Here is a 24,067-nt window from a genome sequence, read left to right as displayed (position 1 = left end):
ACCACAACCTTCTTAGGGTCTCTACTGAGAGTGTTATTATGACTAAACGATGATAGGGCCAGCATAAATAATGGTCACTGACATTGGTAAATATTTTATAGTTTATAAAATATTCCCATTTTGAAGCTCAAGAAGGGAAGTGATATGACTTGATCTCAGCCGATGCAGTTGGACTGTCCCCAACGCTCCCTGTGACAAGGGGGAAAGTCTTGTGCTCTGATGCTTAATGTTTAGTGCACTAAATGGAGTGAGGGGAGCTTGGCTTGAGGACCTGCCAGGCCACTTACGGGGTCCTTCTGTTTTTCTGCCTCCCTCACCCTCTCACCTCCTTATGGGTAAAATGGGGACCCAGTATACCTGTATTACCTACCTCATGGGGATGTTGGGAGGCTCAAACAAGACCATGTGGGCAACACTTTGCTACCTCTTCTGGGAAACCTGCAGTGACCAACTGTACTCCTAGCACTGATAATGACCTTTGTCCTTAGACCTCACGTAGTGCTTTTTCAACACGCAGAGCTTGTGAGGTTGCTTATTCTGATTATCTGCACTTGTGTCTTATCCGAATGCTAGACTGCAAACTTCATGAGGTCAGGGGCAACCCTAGTATTTAGACCAGTTCTCTGCACACAGTAGGCACTCAATGTCTCTCATATCATATTGTATTTATAACCATAAAGTCTTGTGTTAATTTGATCTATTACTGTGATCTTATAGATGCCTTATACCAGCTCTATGCATAGCCTAAGAATTTAACACAATTTATGTTGGCCCCAAGGACAGGATGGCTGGTAACCACTTAGCTGCCACGCTTACATTTCCATATTTCCATAGCTGGTTTCCTTTCATGCCATGACAATCATAGAGCGTGACAGGACTGCTATGGGAGATAGTGTCGAAACAAAACTTCTTGGTGTGCTGGGGGTCTCCAGGACGGATATCTTCTCTCCAACTGAAGGTAAACACCTGTGGACACACAGCCATAACCATTTTCATTATAATAAGGACAAGAGAAAGAACACCCAAATGCCCTATTATACCACTGTGAGCTCAAGTCCCTGTAGTGGAGGTTAGGGCTGGGCTTCTTTATAGGGGACAGTAATAAACTTATTTTTTTCAAGTATAGATAATTCTAAAAATTAAATTTTCTCTTTTATTATGAACTTAAATATCAGCAAACATGAACCATTAAATATGCAAAGAACAGAAAAATGAGATTGTATATAAAACCATGAAGCAATATTACATACAGTTAGTTAAGAGAGCAAAACATTTTTCAAAGACTTGGCAGGTGATTTGCTGATGGCTATAGAACACAAAGGACAATATCCTGAAGATGTTGGCAGGAAGCCAGAGGCCTCTTAAGGACTAACTGTGGCAAAAAGCTAGAAATAAAGTAGAAGAGACTGTGGCATATGAATGTAATGGAATAGTATTGCCCTATAAGAATGATAACTATAAAGAGCTCAGAGAAACATGGGAAGACTTATAAACTGATATGGATCGAAAGTACATCAAGGAGAACCAATGACTCCAATAATATAAATAAATATAGCACTTAAAGACAGCTAATGATCTCAGATGAATGCAATGACCAATCTTGGTCCTAGAGGGCTGATGAGAAAACCTTCCTCCTTCTCAAAAGAAAAGCAGAGGCCAACGGGATTAGAATGCTGCATATACTGCCTAATGTAGTTGATGTGTTGGTGGTCTGGCCTAATGAAATATATACATCTAGCTTGTGATATTAATGATTATTGTGCTCCCCAGCTCAATCCCTTGGCATCTTTGTCTTCCAGGACTACACTTACGGCTCCTCCATCATGCTGGCCAGTCACTTTCCTTTTCTGAGACTCATTTTCCTCTATAAGATTAGGGGGCTGAACTAGAAGATCTGTAAGGCCTCTTTGAGCTCTCATTCTTAGCTTCAATATCCTATGTGTTATCTTCTAAGGTCCCTTCCAAGGTGTATGATGCCGTGATTCAGATAACATTCCATCTGGAGTTGACCTGGGTGTATTCCTCTACTGACAGCTCCTGCTAGGGACCCTTACACACTCTATTTTTAGACTAATTGGTTTAGTTACTAGTTTTGTCTTTGCAAATGCACTAAGCCTCTCCTTTGGAGGCTGATTCTTCTAATAGGTCGATGCATATAGAGTTCTGTGGATCGGAGTCTCTTTCTAGCATCACTGGAGGTGTTCGATCCCTGTTTTCCGTCTGGGTAACTGGTTATTGAATATGGGAGCTGCCTCACAGATTTGCCTTGGGCTCTTCTGCGCCCATGTTTAGTATTTGTTACCTCTCTCTCTGGGCCCTCCCACTCATTCCCTCTTTTTCCTCTTCTCTTTCAGATGTGATTAGAGGGCACTGCAGCAGTCACTGGGGCCTCTGGGACTACAGGACTGAAGAAGAGGAATTCCACAGTCTAACAGGGAGTCCCCAATAAGGGAGGGTTACCTGCACGTTACTCCACGCTGCCTCCGCTCGGCCTTTGACACAGCTCTCTAATCTCAGAGGGGAGCCTGGAGCACCATGCTTTGTGCCTATACACAGCTGGGTGCCTACATTGCGAATCTGAAATGGCAAAGAGAACTTGGTGAATACGTTGCTTATAAGTGGCAAAGGACCAGTTAAAGCTTTCCAGAATAAATGGAACATGACAACAGGAACCCCAAGTTCAGGTAGAGGTGGGGGGCCCATCCATAAGGTTAAGCTTCAAGCAGGTGACCTGAAAGTATAAGGTAACTTTATGGCACTGTTCTCCCCCTCTCATTAAACCAGGGTCAAAGAAACTATTTACTTAGCCACCGAACAAGAGCTTTACAGAGAGGAATAAGAGTCTAAGGAATCACTTCATTCTTCTCCCATTCCCTAAGGCAGGGGCTCTTAACCTGGGCTCTGTGGGTAGATTTCAAGGGAACTTGGATGGGAAAAAAAAAAAATCACACCTTTATTTTCCCTAACTTCTAACTGAAATTTAGCATTTCCTTCAATTATGAACTTTAAGAAGTCCTTATTATTCTTTTTTTTTTTTTTGCTTTTTTTTGGGGGGGGGCAGGGCAATTGGGGTTAAGTGACTTGCCCAAGGTCACACAGCTAGTACATGTGTCAAGTGTCTGAGGCCGGATTTGAACTCAGGTCCTCCTGACTCCAGGGCTGGTGCTCTACTCACTGTGCCACCTAGCTGCCCCAGTCCTTATTATTTTGAGAAGGGTTCCATAAATTTCACCAGATTGCCAGAGGAGTTCATGACACAAAAAAGGTTAAGAACCCCTGCCCTGAAGCATCATGCTACAGTAGAAAGAGTGGGACATCTGTGTTTGTGTCCTAGCTCTGCTCCTAAGGGGATGGAGGGCCTTGGACAAGTCACAGCCTCTCTGGGCCTCAGTGTTCTCCTTTTCAAAATAAAGGGATTAGTAGAGATCTAATTACCCGAGGGAAATAAATGATTTCTAAGCTCCTTTCTAGATCTAACATTCTTTTCACTGTTATGAGATTTCTTCTAATGCTGAAATTCTTGGCAGTTATCCCTTCCACAATGAGACTTTCCCCATCGAGGTTTCAATATATTGTGGATCAGCATAAGAAATTAAATGGTAGTTTTTTCGGAGTTTTGTGGAAGCTGCAGAAGATACACAAAGGCCGGCAGATGACACAGAAAAAGTTCAGAAACTCAGGCATAAAATATGTGTCTAGTATTATATAATATCAACATATTTTATCTTTTAGCACCATAAATATACCCAAAATTTTACAATGAGGTACTATAAGCGCCCCATAAAAGAAAAAAGAAAATATTCAGACTTCTCTGGTAGGAAGGGAGGATTTTCCAGATCAAGGGGGCACTGTGCCCCTAACCTCTAAAAAGTGGAAGGGATAACTGTGCTATGTTCTTAGGACCTTTCAAGATCTAATGTCCTATGCTTTTATTTATTTACACAGTGCTTATGTATCCAGCATTGTATCCAATATGTGGAAAACGTAAGACAAAGCCCCTGCCCTCAAGAAGCTTATAATTTCTACATTATTTACACACACACACACACACTCTCTCTCTCTCTCTCTCTCTATCTCTCTCTCTCTCTCTCTCTCTCTCTCTCTCTCTCTCTCTCATCATCTTGTTTTCTTCCCAGAAAATCCTCAGGAGGAAAGGCAGTTAGTAACAGTACTGTTTCATAGACTGGATAAAATGAGGCCCAGAAAAGTTAGGAGAGTTGTTCCACATGGCCAGGATTGGACTAAATTGCTGCTTCAACTTGAGTATGTGAATCTGCACCAAGAGTAAGATTGGTAAGTTATATAACCAAATTAAATCAGGCAGATTGGCTCTCCCTTTGACAACTTCCTTACTCCCTGTTTGTTTGATCTTGGTCACCCCTTATTTGGGTTTCAGTGGCCCTATCTCTAAAATAGGTACTTAAGTAGCAGGGATGGAGATTTGAGCTCTCAACGAAATAAGAAAACAGAAGAAACACTCTCTTCTTCCTCCTTCACTCCTCAAAACCCACCTCTCCCCAGGCTGCCGCTGGGGGTTCCACTGGAGGATAAAACCTGGGCAGGTCCCAGGCAATTTCTGTCATGAACCACTTGAAACTTTTGCAATTGAGGTGGTTTCGGAGATCCTTTTGGGCAGTGACATCCCCTGTGGAGAGATGGCGGTACTCTGGAAGGCGCTGGTAAATGTATTCTGCATACTCATCCATCCACACCTCTGCCACTCGTTTCAGATTCTGGGAAAAGAGAGAAGGAAGAGAATGTTAGGCTCTTGGTGGAACCCAGATGGAGCTGGCCTAAGTAGATATTCTCATTTTGCAGAATCCATGGGGAGATCACAAGAGTCAACCTTATCCTGAGAAGCAGCACAGAAAGAGAACTGGCCTCAGAGTAGGAAGATCTGAGCTTGTATCCCAGTAACAGTTGTTTGATCTTGTAGAAATCATTTCACCTTTCTAAGCCTCTGCCTGCTCATCTGTGAAATGGGATAATATCTGAACTACCTATTTCTACTTGTGAGGAAAATGAATTGTAAGCCATAGGGTGCTGTAGGAAAGATGAACTATTATTAAGATCCAACTACTTCAGTGCTGTTACTTCAAGGGTGCTGGAAAGGTCTTAAAGTATTCTTTCTCACATTCTAGGTAATTCCTAAAATTTCACTGTTGGATCATTATCCTTTTATCTTAGGGCTATGATCTCTGTAAAAAAACTCCCCAACAGTTTTAGTTAGTGTGAAAGATGGATATGAGCCAAGGCAGTTTGAAATGGCATATAAAAGGGAGAGCAAATGAGGGCACTGAGCACCTGAGGCAGATTATGAGAGAGACAATGAGATAATAAAAGAGAGGAAGGAGAGAGAGAGAGCGAGAGAGAGAGAGAGAGAGAGAGAGAGAGAGAGAGACACGGAGAGGGAGGGAGGGAGGGAGAGATGGGGAAAACAGGAGGGAGTTAGAGGGAGAGGGAGAAAGGAGAGAGAACTTTGATGTAACAAAAAGGATTTCAGAACTGGGAGGCCAGGGACATCAAGGACAAACAGAACAAAATCAGTCACAGAAACTTAGAACTTCAATTATACAGTGTAGGGTGTCAGAGCTTAAAGAGATACTTGAGACCACCTAATTTTATAGAGAAAAGAGAATCCTTCAGAGATAAAGTGATTTGCTCAAAGTCCCAACGTTCTTTAGTGGCAGAGCAGGGACTAGAACTCCGGACAATTCAATTCAGCAGTTCATCAGATGTTTGCTTAGTGGCTGCTATGTGCAGGGAACTATCTCCACTTCTTCCACCACACTGTTCTACCTCCTACTAAAGGGATTCCACTCTCCAATTTTCTTGGTGTTTTAAATCTTAAGAACCACTCAGAAGATTCTAACACAGTATTCGGGGGTGGGGAGAAGATAACCTGTGAGCTTCTTAATTAGAATAAATATTTCAAAAATTCTAGGCTCCTATTAAGTGGGCAAGCATAGCTAAAATCCCACTGTTATGTCAGCAGAAGAGTCAGCTTCCCTGGATCCGTGTGATTTTGCAAGACTTAACACAATGAGAATAGCTACAGCTATTCTACAGCTAAGATTGAAGGAGGGTGAAAAGAGTTCATGGGGCATATTGTAAGTAACTAGCCAAGTTTAAACTTGAAAGCAATATGTTTGTTCAGGGCAGGTAAAAAAAAAAGGGAAAATGTCCTAAATTTCACTTCAAGGCATTGGAGGATAGTTAGCCTGGAGAAGAGAAGAAATGATGGGGGCCTTGGATGTCATTTGGAAGAGAGGATAGACTTGTTATGTGATCCTAGGGAGAACTAGGAACAGTGGATGAAAGTCAAGGGAATATAGATTTCAATGAAAAGAAAAACTTGCTAAAACCTAGAGCTGTCCCACACTGGGCATCCATCTGTGGGTGTCTTTAGTTAGGGGCTGGATGATCACTTGTCCATATGTTGTATGGGATTTTCTGCTCAAAGAAGAGCTGGACTACATCTTCCAGCATTTGAGCCTGAGATTTGGTGAGTCTGTATTCTGAGGCCTCTTCCGGTGCTTTTTTACAGGAGAATTGGCAGTAAATGTTGTTAAATAAGGGAACTGACAGAGGTGGTAGGAACTCCTTTAAAAATGAGACCTCATCTGCTCGGAATGGATGGCCCCTAAATTGTCATCCTCGGTTGAAGTTTCTTGCTTCCTTCCCAATCTACCTCTTCCATGAAAGTTCCATTCTTCCTTTGGGTAAAAGTGATTTTTCACTTGCCGGATTTCTTTTGAGAGCCATACATACGCTTGGACCTTGCCCTTTTAGAATCTCAGACTTCCTGAAGGACGGGCTATTGGGAAACAGCTAGCCCAACTTGTAGTTGACCAGGAATCCCTTGGACCACATCCCTAAGAAGTGGTCATCCAGCCTGTACTTAAAGACCTTCAGAAGAGAAGAGCCCATTACTCTCCAGGGGAAGCTCATTTCACCTGCGGACAGCTCTACTCAGCAAAATTTCCCCTACTATAAGCAGAAATTTGCCTCTCTGCAACGTACACGGTAGGTTCCTTGTAGATAGGGTCTGTGTTGTAGTTCTCTTGGTATGCCCAGAATCTAGCACAATAACCTGCCAGGTAGTGCTGAATAGATGTTGGATGAGGCAAAATGCACTGGAATCTCTCAAAGGGAGTGCTGCCTGATAACATGGGGAGGGTCTAAATGACTTCTTTGGGTCCCTTATGAATTGAGTGTTCTATTCTAAGATCTCAGATGGCCTTGGCTGGTGAATGAATCAAACGGGTATCTTCAGTGGCTGGTGCAGTCACTATGTTCTCACATCACTAGGGGGCGCTGAAGTGTTTCTATTGGATAGAAAGGTACTGGGGAGAACAGTGGCAACCTGAACTTGACCAACCTATCTCCATAGCAGTGAGCTAGATGACTGGTGGGAGGCCCTCATTCCAGGGACCCTGGGATTTTACTTTATGCCTGGTAGGCAAACAGTTAGATGGGACCCCGGCGAGGGGAGGCCCTGGCCAGGCAACAATGAAATCTCCCTCTGGCACAGCGCTCAGCCAGCTACGAGGTGGCAGTTGTTCTTCAAGAACAGCAAAAGGGGGAGGTCACCTGGAGCCTCCCCTCTGGATAAAGCAAGCAGGCATTTGGTCCTTGGGAGAATAACAAACAGCTTCCATTTCCATAGCAATCTTGTGACATAGGTAGTACAGCTATCATCTGCATTTCACAGGTACGGAAGTGGCAATGACTTACTTGGCTGCAGTCACCCACATGACCTGACCCTTGGTGGCTGGCACTGGAACAATAGCTACATCTTCTGAGTCCCACTCCAGGGCTCTTCTCTTCCCACTACACCATGGGGGCTTTCATTAATAATAGCTCACATTTCAAGGGTTTTACACGTGCACGTACATACACACACACACACACACACACACACACACACACGCACACACAAATAAAGCTCAGGTTTCGAGTATCTCAAAGATCACCTGATTTAACCTATCTGGGCAAGAATCCTCTTCACAACATCCCTGACAAGGCAGCTGAGTGGCACGGTGCATAGAGTGCTAGACTTGGAGTCAGATCTGAGTTCAAATCTGGCCTCAGACACTTATTAGCTGTGACCCTGGGCTTCAGTTTAGTGTGAGGTTACCTGTCTGCCTCAGTTTCTTCATCTGCAAAATGGGTGTAATAGCACTTATCTCCCAGGGTTGTTGTGAGGATAAAATAAAAATATTTATAAAGTGCTTTGCAAATCTTAGAATGCTATATAAATATTAACTGTTATTTATTATTATTATCCAAGCAAATTCTGTCTGAAAACTTTCAGAGATGAAGAACTCACTATGTCCTCAGGCAGCCCATTCCATTTTGGGAGAGCTCTGATTCTGTTGTGTGGAGATTATAAAGAAGCCCATTTTAACTCAATATAAGGAAAGTGAGGCTCAAAAGGTGGAGGAACTTGCTCAAGGACATGCCTATACTGAGTGAGGTTGCCCGGGAATCAAATCCAGGACTCTGGACTCCCAAGCCAGGAGCTCAGTGTGTACTTAGAAAGACCACAATGCCTTCAGCACCCCGCATCACTGAAGTGCGCTAAGACAGTAGAATGAACACTCCTACACCTCCTGCTCATTCTACTCTGACTGAGTTTAAACCCTTCAAGTCTGCTTATGATGTCCACAGGCCACAGTATCTACAGCTAAAAGAAGCCTCAGAGATTAGTCCAATCCCCTCATTTTATAGAGGAAGGAATTGGAGCCCAGAGAAGGGTAGTAACTTTGAAGAATCATGGAACCAAAGAGCTGGATGGGCCTACGGGGTCACCCGGACCAAACTGTTAACTGAACAAGAACACTTTCTGAAGTATCTCAGATAAGGGATCACTGGGCCATGTTCGTCCTCCATTTGCTTTCCCTAGAACCTGGGGGAAGGAGCCACCTTTAGTTATTTCTGGGTCAAGGAGGAAATATCCCTCCTCCACAATACTTGAAGATGGCCATCATGTCCCTACTATGTCTTCCCTTCTCTAGGCTAAGTAGGCTTTACGGAGACCTCCTTCAGTCCCCCTGATCAAACTGATCCCTCTCCACTGGACACTCTTCGGCTTTCTAAAATGTGGCCCCAGAATCGAATCCACGGCTCCAGATATGACAGAGGACAGAGTCTGTCATTCCCCATGATCTGGATCCTACGCTTCTCTGAACAGCAGCTCAGGCCGAATTAGCCTTTCTGGCTGCCCTGTCAGGTCGCTGACTCCTACTGATTTTGCAGTCCACAAAAATCCCCAGATTTTTTCATAGAAACTGTTGCTCAGTCATGCCTTTTAAAACTGTACTTGTGAAACTGCTTCTTTGAAGTCAACTGCAAGGCTTTACATTGGCCTCTATGAAATGTCATCTTAATAGATTCTGCCCTGCAGTCTAGCCTGTTGAGTTCCCTTTGGATTCAAGCTCTGTCATCAACCTTGATCCAACTGGTACTAGCATCTGTAGGGAGAATGAAGATCTGATGAAAATCTTGAGGTGAGCTGTGGCTTTCTCCAGGGCCAAGTTTGGGCTAAGGTCAGACCTAAGGGAATTCCTAAGAAAATAGGCTCTACAAAATAGAGACTCATGGTTCCATGTACAATCCATGTACAAATATTATGGATATGGAAATGCTCATTTTATTTGTTTTTGGTTTCAGAATAAAACATAAAATTCAGAGGAGATTTACCCCCTCCTACGCTGGGCCTCTCATGGCAAAGCCAACATCTTACCCGGGCCAGGCTGACTCCTGTGGGGATCTTGTAGGGGATATATTTCCTGTAGATGTGACCCACTCTGGAGCAGGGAATATCCTCCATTCGGCCTCCACACATCCACACCTATGAGGGAGAGAAGAGGGAAGGGAGAGAAGGGAAGAGAGAGTAGAGATAGAAAATATGAATCCCTGGATGAAATTCCCAAAATACCAGTTTTTTTTTTACTCTTTCCCAGAGCTTGGTGTGGCTTAGAAGTCTAGAAGTTTTCCTACAGAGGCAGCACTAGCCTGGATTTTTATGTTGAAATTCAGAGAGCCACAGCAATCCACTGCTTGGAAGAGGCCTCCTCCCAGCTCTGCAAGCCTAATGTTTTCTGAACAGAGGCCAAACCATGGCTCTCTTTGGCAGGTTTTCTTTCTCTGCACACTCCCCTAAGTAACTGAAAATTAAGGATAGCATACTGAAAAAAGATGATCAAAAGGATATCAATAAGTACTGATGCATTTGTTTACCATGTCACTGCCATAGTTTTTTTTTTTTTTAATTTGGAGACAATTGAGGTTAAGTGACTTGCCCAGGGTCACACAGCTTGTGTCTGAGGCTGGATTTGAACTCAGGTCCTGATGACTCCAGGGCTGGTGTTCTATCCACTGTGCCACCTAACTGCCTCACCTCCATAAATCCTTTATGAAAATGTTATGCACATTTATTAAGGGTATACTTGATAAAAATATGAAAAGGGCACAGACATGCTTTCAAAATTTTTTATAAAGCAAATCAGTTATGCAACTGACTTCAAGGTACAGAGATAAACAGGATCCTGTTTCGTTTATTATTTAAAAAGGTACTTGATTCAGTGGAACAAAATGTGGCTCTCATGTATTTCCTCCAAAAAAGTATCTGGCAGGCATATATTAGTAAGAAGTTCTTTGATACAACAGCAAAGATAACTTTGTTCAATGACCCTAAGAAAATCAAGATCAGGCAAGGCATAAAACACGGAAATATGCTTGCTAAAGGCATTTATCAGTATCATGAAGGCTATCTAGTGCAGAGCGATGAAAATGAAATGAAAGAGGGATTCCCTATGAGGCTGAAGTCCCGGTCCCCAGTTGCTCCTGTTTCTGGAGAACATTTTGTTTATTGCCTCAAACTCCAAAATACTATAGAACTTCCTTAGATTCTGAACCACTTAAAAGAGGTTAGCCTGACAACCTGAACAGGCAGAAATGAGTGGATGAAGGATGCTTGCTGTCTACACTATGATAGACTACTGGATGGATAGCTCATTGCATTAAACCATCAGCATGTATGTTTAGGACAGACACTGCAGATGAAGAATGAGCTGGGCTCAGAACATATTTGGGAACTTCTTCAGTGTTTTCAACAATCCTGAGCTTGCCTCGAAACACGAACTTATGTTTTTAACAACATCTTTCTTCTGATGATATTGCATAGTTACTGATCACGGAACACTACAATCTCTGAAGAATCAATTTTGTGGGTGACCCGAAAGGCAAGGAGAATCATATGGTGGGCATAAACAGACTACAGCAGGAAAGAGCATAAAGGATTTCATCTAGGAAATGATGACTAGAAAAGGAGGCAGGTTGGTTATGTAGTAAAGGGAGGAGATAGAAAACTCAAGTGCCCCCCCGATAACCAAAGCATGTTAAAAAGACTTTTAGAAGAAGGCTCCCACAGTGCCTTGTTTGGCACCCCCATGGCAAGAGAAGAATAAGATGAGAAAGTGTGGATGGCTTAGTAAATGCTTATTGATTGACTGATAGATGGATGTGTTGCCTTTCTGCACTACTGGAGGAAGTATTTGCAATGATCACCTTGTAGATCCACTGAAATACTGACGTACTGGAAAAAGAGGAGGATCAAAGGAGGGAAAGGTCTGTTTGGGATGATGAAAACAAATGAGAGTAAGAGGTCAGAACCACTTGATTCTTATTTTGCTCCCGTTTTCTTTGCTAAGGGAAGTAGTCCTTGGATTGGTAAGGATAGAGCAAAAATAGTTAACAAGGAGTTTAAATCCAAGATACAGAAGAACTCAATTGCCTTCAATCACTTCAAGTCACCAGGTTTGAATGAACTATATCCCAAGGTCCTGAAAGAAATGGCGGATATGACTGCTGAGCAATTTTCAATGATCTTTGAAGGATCTTGGTGAATAGGAGAAATGAGGCAGGGCTGGAGAAAGCTAAGCTAATGTTGTGATTTGCAAGAAGTATAGGCTGCAAATTATATGCTAGTGAACTTGACTTTGATTCAACAAATCAAATCAAAAAGCATTTATTAAGTATCCTCTGTGCTAGACACTGGGTTAAGACAAAGACAAAACTGAAACAGTTTTTGCCATTATGGAGCTTTTATTCTAACGGGGGAGACAACATATATATGTAAGTATACACAAGCACACGCAAATCAAAAACAAAAGAACCTTGGAGAGAAGGGCATTAGGAGCTACCCCCTCCCAGACCACCAGCCTCCTGCAGAATATTGTGAGGTGGTAATTAAGCTAAGTTTCCCTTGCTAGTCATCCTGACCTATGTCTCGCCCCTGTACTGCAAATAACTCTAGAGGAGAGAGTGAGGCTGATGACTTTGCATAGCCCTGCCTCGCTTAAATCCAATTTACTTCCAAGTCAAGTCATCTCCCTCCTGAGGTCATTAGTCCTTTTCTGGAAACAAGGGAGGTCAGAGATTCTAGGAGGTGAAGGTGAAGGGACTTCCAGGGCTAAGGCACTGAGATGAGAGAAAGGATAGTGTGAGAATGTAGAATTCTAGGTTTACAGTTAGAAAATCCAACCCCCAGGGAAATGAAGGGATTTGCATTAAGTGGCATCGCTTATGCAAGATTCTATGTATCTCCAGCCTGGAGAAAGGTAATTACAGTGTGATCCAGGTTGAAGAGTGGGGCTAGGGGAAGGGAAGAGTAGAGAATGAACAAAGTCAGGAGAACACTGGCCTTGTGATGACCACCTCTTATTGCTAGATTACTGTCAAAGTCAAGCCAAGAGGTTTTATTTTCAAAGTAGGAGAACTGATCTGGAGCCAACATCCTATAACAATAACTTTTCCTTCACTTAAGTGATTTGTGTAGACATAATGCTTTTGTCCAAAGGATACTGTTACTGTAATTTACTGTTGTGCCCTGTGACTTCATGGCTGGGGAGGAGATAGAGTAGGAAGAGCCAGACACTTTTGTCAAACTAGAGTTTGAAAAGTCTCTTATGGGCCAATAAAATGAACAGCTTCCAGTTTATTAAATTAGCATTAGCCAAACAAGTCCAAAGCACTTCAGCCTTCTAAGGGGTTGGCAAGAATTGCAATTCTGCTCCATTCAGTTCAACAAATACGTATTAAGCATTTACTATGTGCAAAAGACTGGGAAAGGTGATTTGTTTCACTGAGTAGTTTTCTGGTTAATTATGAAAAGTTCTCTTCCATTTCTAGTCCTGTTTGCCTCTGGGGAAAAGGGACTGGTTTCTAATTCTGCCTGAGCCACTTAATAGCTAGGTAACCTTGAAAAAGTCACTTTACTTTTCCAACCTCTACTTTCTATATCCATGAAATGGGAATAATAGTAACTGTCCTGTTTGCCTCGCAAGACTTCTGTGAAGATCAAGGAGATAACGCATATAAAATCTTTTGGAAGCTATGAAGCAGTACAGAAACAACAGCCATCATGACCATCTGTTACCGTAGTGAATTGTGAGACTTGGAAAGTACTTTAGTAAGGCAAGGAACGTCAGAGCTGAAAGGGGCCTTTGAAGAATGGTTCCCAACCTTTTTGAGTATGAAGATGCTTTTGTAACATAAAAAAAAAATTCAAGATAGGACACGATAGTAGTTATACTACATCCATTGAGAAAATATATGTCAGAATGCTACTATCAATTCAGGAACACTTTTAATAAATCCACATTTTATTAATCACTATAGCATCTACACATATGGAAAAAAAGCATTACCATTTTTAGTACACATGAGAGACAAACCAATTCAGTCTTCAGAAAGATTTTTTAGTTATTCATGGGTTTGCACATGGATTTGCAGACTTGACAAAAAAGCTGAAGCCCTTGGGCTGAGATCCATCCATTGCCTTAGAGCACAGAGTGTTAGAACTGGAGAGGACCTTAGAAATCAACTAGCTAAATCCCGTCAGTGAAGAGAAACTTCACCAAGTTCACACAGCTATTTAGCAGCAAAGCTGGAACACAAGACTCTTTCCTTTTAGGAGGACTGCTCTGGTTATAAGCATTCTTGATGACCTGGGTAACCGGGACCTGGTAGCTGTTACGGCTTTAATGTAACCCTGTATATCTAGGAATATTGGGATCCTGAGGTGTGGAACTGCTGAAAGGGTTTTGAAGGTTGTATTCATGACGGCTAAGTTGAATGGTGCAGCTCCCTGTACAATGACCTTACTCAACAACTTCCTCTACAGAGAAGGCAATTCATAAGTGCTCAGCAGCCAGAATGCTAACTACTTTGCCAGGGAGAAATATTAGCTAAGGTTACATAGTCAAGGCAGATGTAACCCAAAGGTCATTTGAAAATTCTCTTCCTGGAAACACCCATAGCAGAGTCCATAGCCAGATTCCTTGACATTGCTGTCACTTCTGGGCCATAAGGCACTCACAGGATCACGCTAATTCAGCTGAGTTTGGTTCCTCCTCTCAACGTCTATGAGGGCCTTTCCCTGGAGTAAATCAGTTGGTAACTTGGCTCCATGTAGATAAGGAATTGCCCAAGAGGTCAGGAAGGCTGGAACAAGGTAATGGTTCCTCATAAATTAATCTCATTCTTATGCCAATGCCTTTTCTGCTTGGGGGCAGGGGAAATTTTTGTATCCTCTTAGAATTATTGAATGTCAGTGCTAGAAGGAGGCTTAGAACATAAGACTGTCTGGGCCTTATAGATCATCGGGTCCAATCCCCTCATCTATCAGAAGAATAAACTAAGGGGGAGAAAAAGGAAGTGCCATGCTTGTGGTCACTTAGGGAGTTAGTGAAGGAGCTGATTCTCTCAGGAACTATTAGGTCAAGGATGTATCACTAGTCAGATTAGTGAGAAAGGCTAGAATTGGAAGTTACATTACTTCTTGAAAAAAAAATCCAGTTTCAATTTCTCTTAAGAGTACTTTTCAGCTGAATTTGTCTAAGGTGAAGGGCTTCTTGTCAAGAGCTGATAGACATTTTCATGAAAATACGGTAGTCTATAAAAGAGCAATAATAATATGGTTACCACTAAATTATTTTTCAGCATAGAAAAGCATGTAAGAGCTGAAAGCAACCTTAGGGATCACCTGATCCAAACTCTTCATTTTACATATGTGTGACCCAAGGCCCTGAGAGGGGGCTGGCCTCCTCCCACAGAATATATGACCGAAGGAGATAAAGGCTTCCCATTCAGAATACAGCTAAATGAACCCCTCCTCTCATCTCCCCCAGCATGCAATTACACAGCACCTTCCTTCCAAACATTTTAGTCAAAGAATTTCTGACCACAAAGATAACTGCAAAATGTTAATAATACAGTACAAAACTGAAAAGTAGATCTGTGATGAGCATGAGCACTTCCTTCGGGGGTACAGGTGAAAAAACAATCCAGATCTCATCGAGTAAAATTCTGATTCCTATTCCATCATTCTTTACCCTTAGAATACAACCAGTTTTATTGATTCTCAGAGACAAAATGTAGAGGAAAAAAGCCAGGATGTTCTTGGCTCCAAGACAAGCAAATGCTCTACTTTTGCTTCAGCAGATGACGACTGGTTGTTGAATCAGGGGAGAAGGAAGGCTTTGTTTGGTTCATCCCTTTTTGGACCCCTCTATCTCTGCCCTTCCCTGGGGTCAGCTTTCATGCTACCTGGCCCTTACCTCCCAGAAAGGTCGGAGAGAAAGTTCTTGATGCATCCTCAGACGTTTTCTTGGGTTAACACCTTTGCAGAATCCGCAGTGTCCCAACTGCCGTTTGAAGAGCAATTAGCAGAATGCCTCCCCTGTTCTTGGCAGGCAGCTTTCCAAATGGCTGGACAGCTGCCGGGGCACATGCGTCCAAGAATAAACACAACCACACACTCACTCACACCCTTCAGGGAAGGTTCCCAGAGTTAGCCTTTGAGATGATGCTAGTGACAGAGTCCAGGCAACTCTTTTGCAGCTGGGCTTCTCCTCAACACCTGTGCTGCTGCCCAGGATGGCAAGGTCTGGAAAGGACATGTGTGAACGAGGGTGAGGGAAATGTATTTTCCCATGCAGATGGTCCTTTTGCAGTTGCTGGCATCAAGTCTAGCCATCTGGCTTAGGCTGATGAAATGCTTGGCCCTCTCAAATGAGGCAAACCCGGACAGATACAGAGATATGGTCTTCTCTTCCAGTCTCTATAAGAGATAGTATCTTGCTCTTGTCTCAGTCTTGTTCATTTTCATGAGAGATCAAATTTAGAATCTTCAAAATAGACTGGAAGAATTCACTATAGACCTTTCAAATGGATATCGGAGGACTTAGAGGTATTTCCTCCATGTCCAATTATATCTAAGATGAAGGGTGTGCTAGAAGAGTTGTAATAAGAAATTCAGTTGAGTAGAAAGGCACTGGGGTGAGGTGAGACTTGATGGACCACTGTTGTAGGCAGTTTTACTGGAGGAGTAGGTGTACTGTCTTCTCTCCTACCTTCCAGCGTTCTGTGTCCCTGTTCTTTTATCTTCTTCCATGGTTCAACTTCCCTTCAACCTCTGCGGGGTCATGGCCTAACTGAAGGACTACAAGGGATGGGGGGAAAAGAGGGCTTCAATCTGCAGACGACTGTGGGAATGTAGCTTGCCTCCTGGATGCTGGCACTTAAGAAACTTAATTGAGTAAAAAGGCTACAATACTACTCTTGTAGTAGTAAATGGCTCTCTTTATTGGCCCCACTGGTTGACAATCTTACCCCTTTAAGAAACAAAAGGGGTCAGATCAATACAGATCAATAAAGGGGTGTTCTGTCAGAGGACACACTGAGCTTGGAAAAAAATGTCAATTAGTGAACGTGTTGCTCCTGGCTTGATATTAGTTCCCCTGGCTCCTGGTGTCTTAGATAATTTTAAAGATTCATCGGTGATATGTCACTTTCCCTCCCAACTTCTATCTTCACTTCTACCTCCAGCATCTCTCCATGAAGAAGAAGCCTAGGCAGTCAATAGCTGTGTGCCCAGAAAAAACACAACCATGGAGGAAGGTATCAAAACATGGTAGAACAGAGGAAGTATGAATGCACAAGCACTGACAGAAGGAGAAATATTGAGCTGGTGAGGATTCTCATGGGCTAAGGACTTCCTCCTTTTTGTAAAGCCTAAAAAAGATCAACATCTTCCCAGTCTGGCCCTGATGATCTAACTTAGCAGCTTGGTATACGTGTGGAAGGTTATCATTAAGAAGTGTTGATTGGCTTATGGTGTGAACTAGAGACCCCTTTGCCCACAGCATTGGGAATCCTCCCGCGACCATCTGTTCTGGTGAATCAGGGTGGTTTCTGTACAACACTCCCAACTGGGGCTGAGTCCAGGAAACACTGTCTCATCTCTGTCTTTCTTGGGAGACCTAGGAAGCTCTGCTAGGAAGCCTGTTTGTGTCTCTCTGTGGGTAGCTGAAGAAAAATGAGAAGCTCATTTCAAATGGTCAGATTTGGAAGGTAAGTCATGAGGAAGGGCCTCTGGTCTGGTCTGGCTCTGGTCAGAGGGTAGCACTGGCATGCTCCCTCTCCATCTATTTCATTAGTGCTACCCAGGGGGAAGAAGCACTTACATTAACCTGACTCTTTTGTCTGTACTAAACTTACCTATGCTCCCAACTCCTACTGTGTTATTTTTGAAAGCACAGCATTCCATCAGCTTTGGATTTCCTTACTAATTTGGACCATCATACTGTCTCCACTGGCCCCACTCCTCCTTCAGGCCTATGCATGGTTCCTCTTGTTTGCCGAAGGCTCAGCCTATAAATATTACATAAGCCATCCTGGCCTACCTGGACATGACCAGTGAGTAGGAACCCAATATACAAATAGTTCAGAGGTTAGCAGGATACATTCCTATAGTATGGTTCCAAAGTTCTTTCCTCTCAGTATCTCTGAGGTAGATTAAGTATTATTGCTTTTCCTTTTACAAAAGAGGAAATAGGATTTAAAAAAAAAAGAAATTCTGAGATTAGATTAAGATCAAAGCAGTAAAGGAAAATGGATTTATAAAGAAGGAAAAAAAGAGCTAACTTTAATTATAATGTTGTTTTTGTGTATATATGAAAAAAAACCCTATCATTTAAAAATGCTGTTCTAGGAGCACACTGGCTTGCGGCTTTGGCAACTCACTATCAGGATAAATCGGCAAATGATTCAATTGGTCAGAGGCCGAAACTTGTTCAGGGATGGCAGTGGCTTGTGAAGAACTAGATAACTAAGGTTACCAAGAGGAACCAGCTAATGGATGGACCTTAATTCAGACAAATGTGACACAACAGAAGGGGAAAACAGTTGGCTGGGCATTTGGCCTTCAGGATTCTCAATAAGCTTTATCCATCCAGGGGCAGGCCCTCTTGGTTAATGGGGTCATCAGACTAAGGATGGCATCTGACAATCATCGAAACAGAAAAGCAGTAGCCAGGCAAGTGTCAACACGTGCAAGGGGAGGAGGGAGGATCTTTACAACAATAAAAGTCTTTTTTGAGGGAAGGTATGCTGTAGGAGGGGAGAACAAAAGACTGGGAGTCAGGAGCCCTATTTTAGTCATGGCTCAATCCTGATTTCGTGACCTTGGGTAGGTCACTTTTTTTCTTTCTATGCTTTAGTTTCTTCACTTATAACACAGACAGTTGGAGTATCTCTATTCTTTATGAACTTGGGTCTCTTCCCACTTTGATAGTCTCTACTTTTCTGTTCCAACAGCATTCCTACCATGTCCTAATATCCCCTTGAGTTCTGATGTTTTAAAATACTCAGCTAATTGACTTGCCCAAGATAACAGTAAATCAACGGCAGGACCGGGACTTGGGTCTTCTGATTCCCAGTTCAGTGCTCTTTCCACCCCATTAGGGTGATTGATGGGCAATGTTTCTCTTCCTCTCTGTGAACACAGAACTGTCATAATGCATGATGGTTATACACTTGTTAATGAGCTTAGTGGCTCTGGGTCTGCTGGAATTCTGGAGCTTAGCAAACAAGGAAAGTGGAACTGTACAATATAACTTGTCTGAAGGGGAGTCAAACCCACAAAAGTGAAATCTGAGCTGTTGGAGGCTGCTCTCTGAAGATCTGGGAAACATTAAGGATTCTTAGGCCACCTGTCAAGGGTGTGAAGGAGCAGAATATTGCAGTAACAGTAAGTGAGAGGAGAGAGGGAAGTTTCAGTTCTTAAGTTTCAAGGGAAATCATTTACAAGATAGCCCGTTGGTTAGGGGATACCCTCTGTGGCTAGGGAACAGAGAAAAGCTAACTGAATCCAACAGGGAGGTAAATGACCAAGAGTCGGAAGGGACTTGAGGTGTCATCCTACTGTGGTGTAATATGAAACCAGAGTTCTGGCTCTTCCATTTACTGTGTTCCTCTGGTTATGTCACTGTGCCTCTCTGAGTTTCAATTTCCTTATCTGTAAAATGGGCACAATAACATTGGCATTATTTGCCTACAGAGCTATCACGAGTTACTATAAACCACAGAGTGCCACAGACACATGAGTTATTCAGTCCAGTTGATGCCTAAAGCACACATTTCTTCCACATCTTTTCTAAAGTAAAGAGCTATGTAAATGTAAACTGTTGTTGCTCTCACCATTTTCTCTTATTCCTGAAACAATCCTGTGGGTAAGGCATTATCGCCTGCATTTTATAGATACAGAAGTAGAAACTTTATTTGTTTCTAAAGAATACTCAGAAACTTCACCGTATGTCATACTTTATTCAAGAAGAGTTGTGATATACTAGACATCAGGGCTATTGAAACAATAGACAATATATTTTGATTTGCCATTTTAGTGAGAGCTCTGCAGTAGCTTGGCTTCGCTGTAGTTAGAAACTTTAAAAAGTACAATTTAGGTATAGTTTTCAAAGCTAGTAAGAGGAAGGGCCAGGTCTGGAACCCTGGTCTTTTGATTCCTAGCCAGATGCTTTTTCAGCTGTATCACTGTTAACTAAAAAGTATTACTGGTGTCTGAAGTTCTAGAAGAGTAAAGTAAATGCATCTGCTTTGAATAGTAAAGCAAAGACACCAAGAATTAGAACATTCTTTATCTCTTTCCAATCTAGGAGGGCTCTTTGATTGCCACTGGGGTAGTTCTAAAGAGCATGAAGGCTCTCTTGAAAATTCACGATCTTATCAACTTAGTCTCTAAGTCTCTCTCATCAAGACTTCACTCTTAGAAATTTAAAGATCAATGATCAATTCTTCGCTCTCTGCTGAATTTGACCTTATCTAAATTTCTGAAAATACACTGGGCCTTTCAGGAGGAGCTTACCGTTCTTGCTCCCCAGAAAGAAAAGAGATTAAAGCAGAGATTAATCAGGGTGAATTTTGCTCTCCATAAATGACTAGTTCTAGCCTGAAGCAGAACACACAGGAGAGATGAATAAATTTGCCTCAAACTCCACATACCAGGAAGGTGTCCACTGGAACACTGGAAAGACAAAGGATACACTGGTGTGTTGTCATAAGGCATCAGAAATGTGTAGTTTCAAAAGAAAAGGAAAAGAGAAAAAGGGGAGAAAGAAAAGTGTGCCACAAAGGCCTAGGAAGTGGCATGATATATTTTCATTTTTCCATTAAAGTAAAAAAGCTAACTGGATCAAATGGAAACCACACGGCAGAGACAAAATACAGCTTCATCAATTATTCTTTTGTAAATAATGTGGAGAAAAATACCATTTGCTTCTCCATAATTGCTTGACAAATATAATTAGAGAAACCTCTTTTAAATGCCAGAGTGAAATCATTCAGAGTTTGAAAACTCCTTGGGTGAAGAAATCCCTTTCAATTTATTCACAGTATGGGAAGACTTGAAGGGCACTGGTCAAAATGCAGTGACTCATACCCAGTTTTACCACATTGCTTTAAACAGACATCAGTTAATCCTCAATTGATTAATCAATAATGTTTAAATAATGAGTATGGAGGTGATTTCAAAATCCAGGAAGATATAACAAATACAATAAAACTTTTCACCAGAATCCCAGGACTTTAGCATTCATACCAAGCCTATATGCACTGTAAGTTTAAAGAGCAATGGCAGTGGTCCTGCATAAGATACGCGACCCTCTGTCAACATGCTGGGTTCTACTCAACCAGTAGCAAGCTTTGTGACATTGGACAAATCACTTTCTAGCATTCAAATTCCATCTTCTAAGTTACCTTCCAGCTTTAACATTGCATGTTTTCTGTTCTACCTTCTATGTGTCACATTTTAAGATCCTAAAATCCTACTCCAATTTCTCATCTAGCACAGCTAAGTACAAAGATGTTCATCACTAGCATGAATTCTTTGGCTTGGTGGCTCTAGCAACAGATAAAAATACAAAATGGCTCTCAGTCTTATGTGCCACCATTTTTACTCAATTTCAAAGTGAAGATGGTGGAATGGTGGAAAAGAAGGCATAGAGCGATTTTGCTCGATCTATATACAATAATTTAACTACTTGAACTCGAAGTGTACCTAGTTGATTTGTTGTTCAATCGTTTCAGTTGTATTTACTCTTTGTGATCCTAATTTGGGGTAAGATACTAGAATGGTTTGCTATTTCCTTCTCCAGTTTATTTTACAGATGAGGAACTGAGGCAAACAGGGTTAAGTGCCCTGCCCAGGGTCACACAGCTAGGAAATGTCTGAGGCCAAATTTGAGCTCATGAAAATTGAGTCTTCCATGACTCCAGGCCTGGCACTCTATCCACTGTGTCACCCGTGATAAATTAATGAAAAAAATGAATTACATTCAATTTGTAAGGGAGACTTATAGACTGAATTCATCCATCCAGTGAACCAATATATCACTGATATAATGATATCACTATAAATATAAAGAGTTTTAGCTAAATATAAGGATGGCTCACAAGTTGTCCTTGGACTGAATAAAGGAGCTGTTGGAGTTGGCTTCATCTTGTACCTGATAGCAACAGGAAACATCTCTTCATGGGATGCTTCATTGTTTTCCCTTGTGGTGCTCATAAACACAGGCAAGAAAATTACCATAAAGGCAATTATAGCTCATGCACTAAGATCTGTTGTAAAAGATGAAGAAATAGAAATATTCTATGAAGAACTTGATAAGATCATCTACAACAGGGTTTCTTAACCTTTTTTGTATTATGAAACCCTTTAATAGTCTGATAAAGCCTATAGACCTCTTCTTAGAATGTTTCTAAATAAATGTATGTTTAAATACACAAAATAAAAAAAACAGGATTACAAAGGAAAGCAATTATATTAAAATAAAGTTTTTTTTTTAAAAAAAAGTAAATAAAGAAGTTCATTGACCCCAGGGTTAATTAACCCCTACCTTAAACTAAGTCAATACATATTTTGATACTTGGTAGCTACAAAACAAGATGGTAAAAGATATTTTGGAAAATATAGTTTAGGAGAAAGGAAAGAGGGCAAAGGCTTGTAGACTGTTCAGAAATGTCATGTCAGCATATTACAAATATATACACACACACACACACACATATTTATGAAGACCATTGATTAGAAGGCCTTGTGAGTACCAAAGAATACCACAGAAAAATGAAACTGTCTTAACAGATGGGAAGACTGTTTGCCAATGTGCGAGTCCTATCAGAATCAGCTGTCTGCATATAGTTAGATATATGAATTGTTAGAGCAAAGGTCAAAATTAACAAATTGAAAGAAAAGATAAAGATGAGAAGACAATGTATGCAATTTTGATAGCTCCAAAATGGCATACTGAAACAAGCTGTTGATTCTGAAAAATGGGAAATGCTAAAAAGACACTGATTCTAATTAATGCCATATCTTAGAGAAAGTACGTAAAACGATCACCACAACCAGGAGAACAAAAGATCTCAGAAACAAATGCAGCTAGCAAATGCTTGGTTTCCTTGTCAAGTGGAGAAACATGAAAACTAATAGCAGCACCAATTTGGAACAAAAGTTCATTTGAAAAACATGGTAGAAGATGATATATAGAATTCTTAGTAGTATCACCTCAATAAATGCTAAGAAGTAGCAGCAGAAGAAGTGACTATGTGATGGTGTAGCATAAGTCCTAATTAAGTCAGATCATTTTGAGATTGTTACTTGAACAACCTGGAAAGAGGATAACAAAAAGATATGAAAAAGGAATCCGCCTTGAGTTTTTATAGCAACTTATTTTTGACATTTTTGACAGTGCAACTTGTCTATCTGGACTCTAGGGCCTTAGTATCTGATGGGCTGAGGGAATAGAAATGGTGGTTAAGAAAATAAAGCGAAGAACAGGTGCACCTGACTAAACACATAGAGAGGAAATTGTGTTTAAGGTGGCACAGTTGTATGTTATTTATTTGTAATTTTCCTTTCAAAAATGAACTTAAAAACCTCAATATGAATATTTCCACACACAAAGAAAAAGAAGCTGCACATGAAACCATGAATCTCTATTACAAACAACTTTTTAAAAAGTATACATTAAATTTAACAAGATGGTACTATCATTGCCCGGCTTGTTTAGGTCCCCTTTGAACTTCCTTCTGCTCTCTTTGGTGCATTTTTAAAGGATCGTTGATGCTCTTTCCTGCCTTCTTTTTTTATGGCCCTTTGGCCGCCCCCATAACCTCCTCCCCAAATTAAAGACCTACACTGCGACTCATAAGTCTAGTCAAACAAAACAAACTCACATGTTGGCTATGTCTGAAAATGCATGTCTCAGTCTGTACCTCTAGTTCATCACCTCTGTGTCAAAAGGTGGGAGAGTACAGTTTTAAATGCAATCTGGGAATGATTTTCAAGATCTCCCAAAGAAAGATTCTAAAGGAATGAAAAAACCAGAAAAAACATCATCACTCAAAAAAGGCAACCAAGAAGACATCAGTAACTATCCATATGCTTACTTTCCCATCCCTATAAAATTTTTAGAATGGTCTATGAACATATCGGGGGGATCTGTGGTAAAACTTCATTCATTTAACAAACATTTAATAAGTGTCTACTAAATAGCAGGCGCTAGGGATGCAAAGATAAAAATAAGATCAAGGACCTTGTACACTACAGCTGAGGGTGCAGTGGGGAGGAAGACAGATATAGTCAGATGATTCTCTACAATGGGTGATTTTTTGTTAATTGTTGAACCATTTCAGCTGTGTC

General features: G+C 41.5%; 1 protein-coding gene across 1 annotated transcript in view; it reads right to left on the bottom strand.

Annotated features, from left to right (window-relative positions):
* The window catches only part of GALNT10 (polypeptide N-acetylgalactosaminyltransferase 10), a 179,516-nt gene that overhangs the window by 1,862 nt on the left and 153,587 nt on the right, over positions 1-24,067 (bottom strand). The window contains exons 8-11 of the mRNA XM_036752856.1: positions 9,749-9,856; positions 4,512-4,733; positions 2,461-2,577; positions 817-966 (exon numbers count right to left, since the gene is read on the bottom strand). Coding sequence (XP_036608751.1) covers positions 817-966; positions 2,461-2,577; positions 4,512-4,733; positions 9,749-9,856 — 597 coding nt within the window. The remainder of the gene's footprint in view (positions 1-816; positions 967-2,460; positions 2,578-4,511; positions 4,734-9,748; positions 9,857-24,067) is intronic.

The sequence above is a fragment of the Trichosurus vulpecula genome, chromosome 3, assembly GCF_011100635.1.
Source record: "Trichosurus vulpecula isolate mTriVul1 chromosome 3, mTriVul1.pri, whole genome shotgun sequence".
Taxonomy (NCBI): domain Eukaryota; kingdom Metazoa; phylum Chordata; class Mammalia; order Diprotodontia; family Phalangeridae; genus Trichosurus; species Trichosurus vulpecula.
Note: the sequence above shows the minus strand (reverse complement) of the source record. Positions and strands in the feature narration are given on the sequence as shown.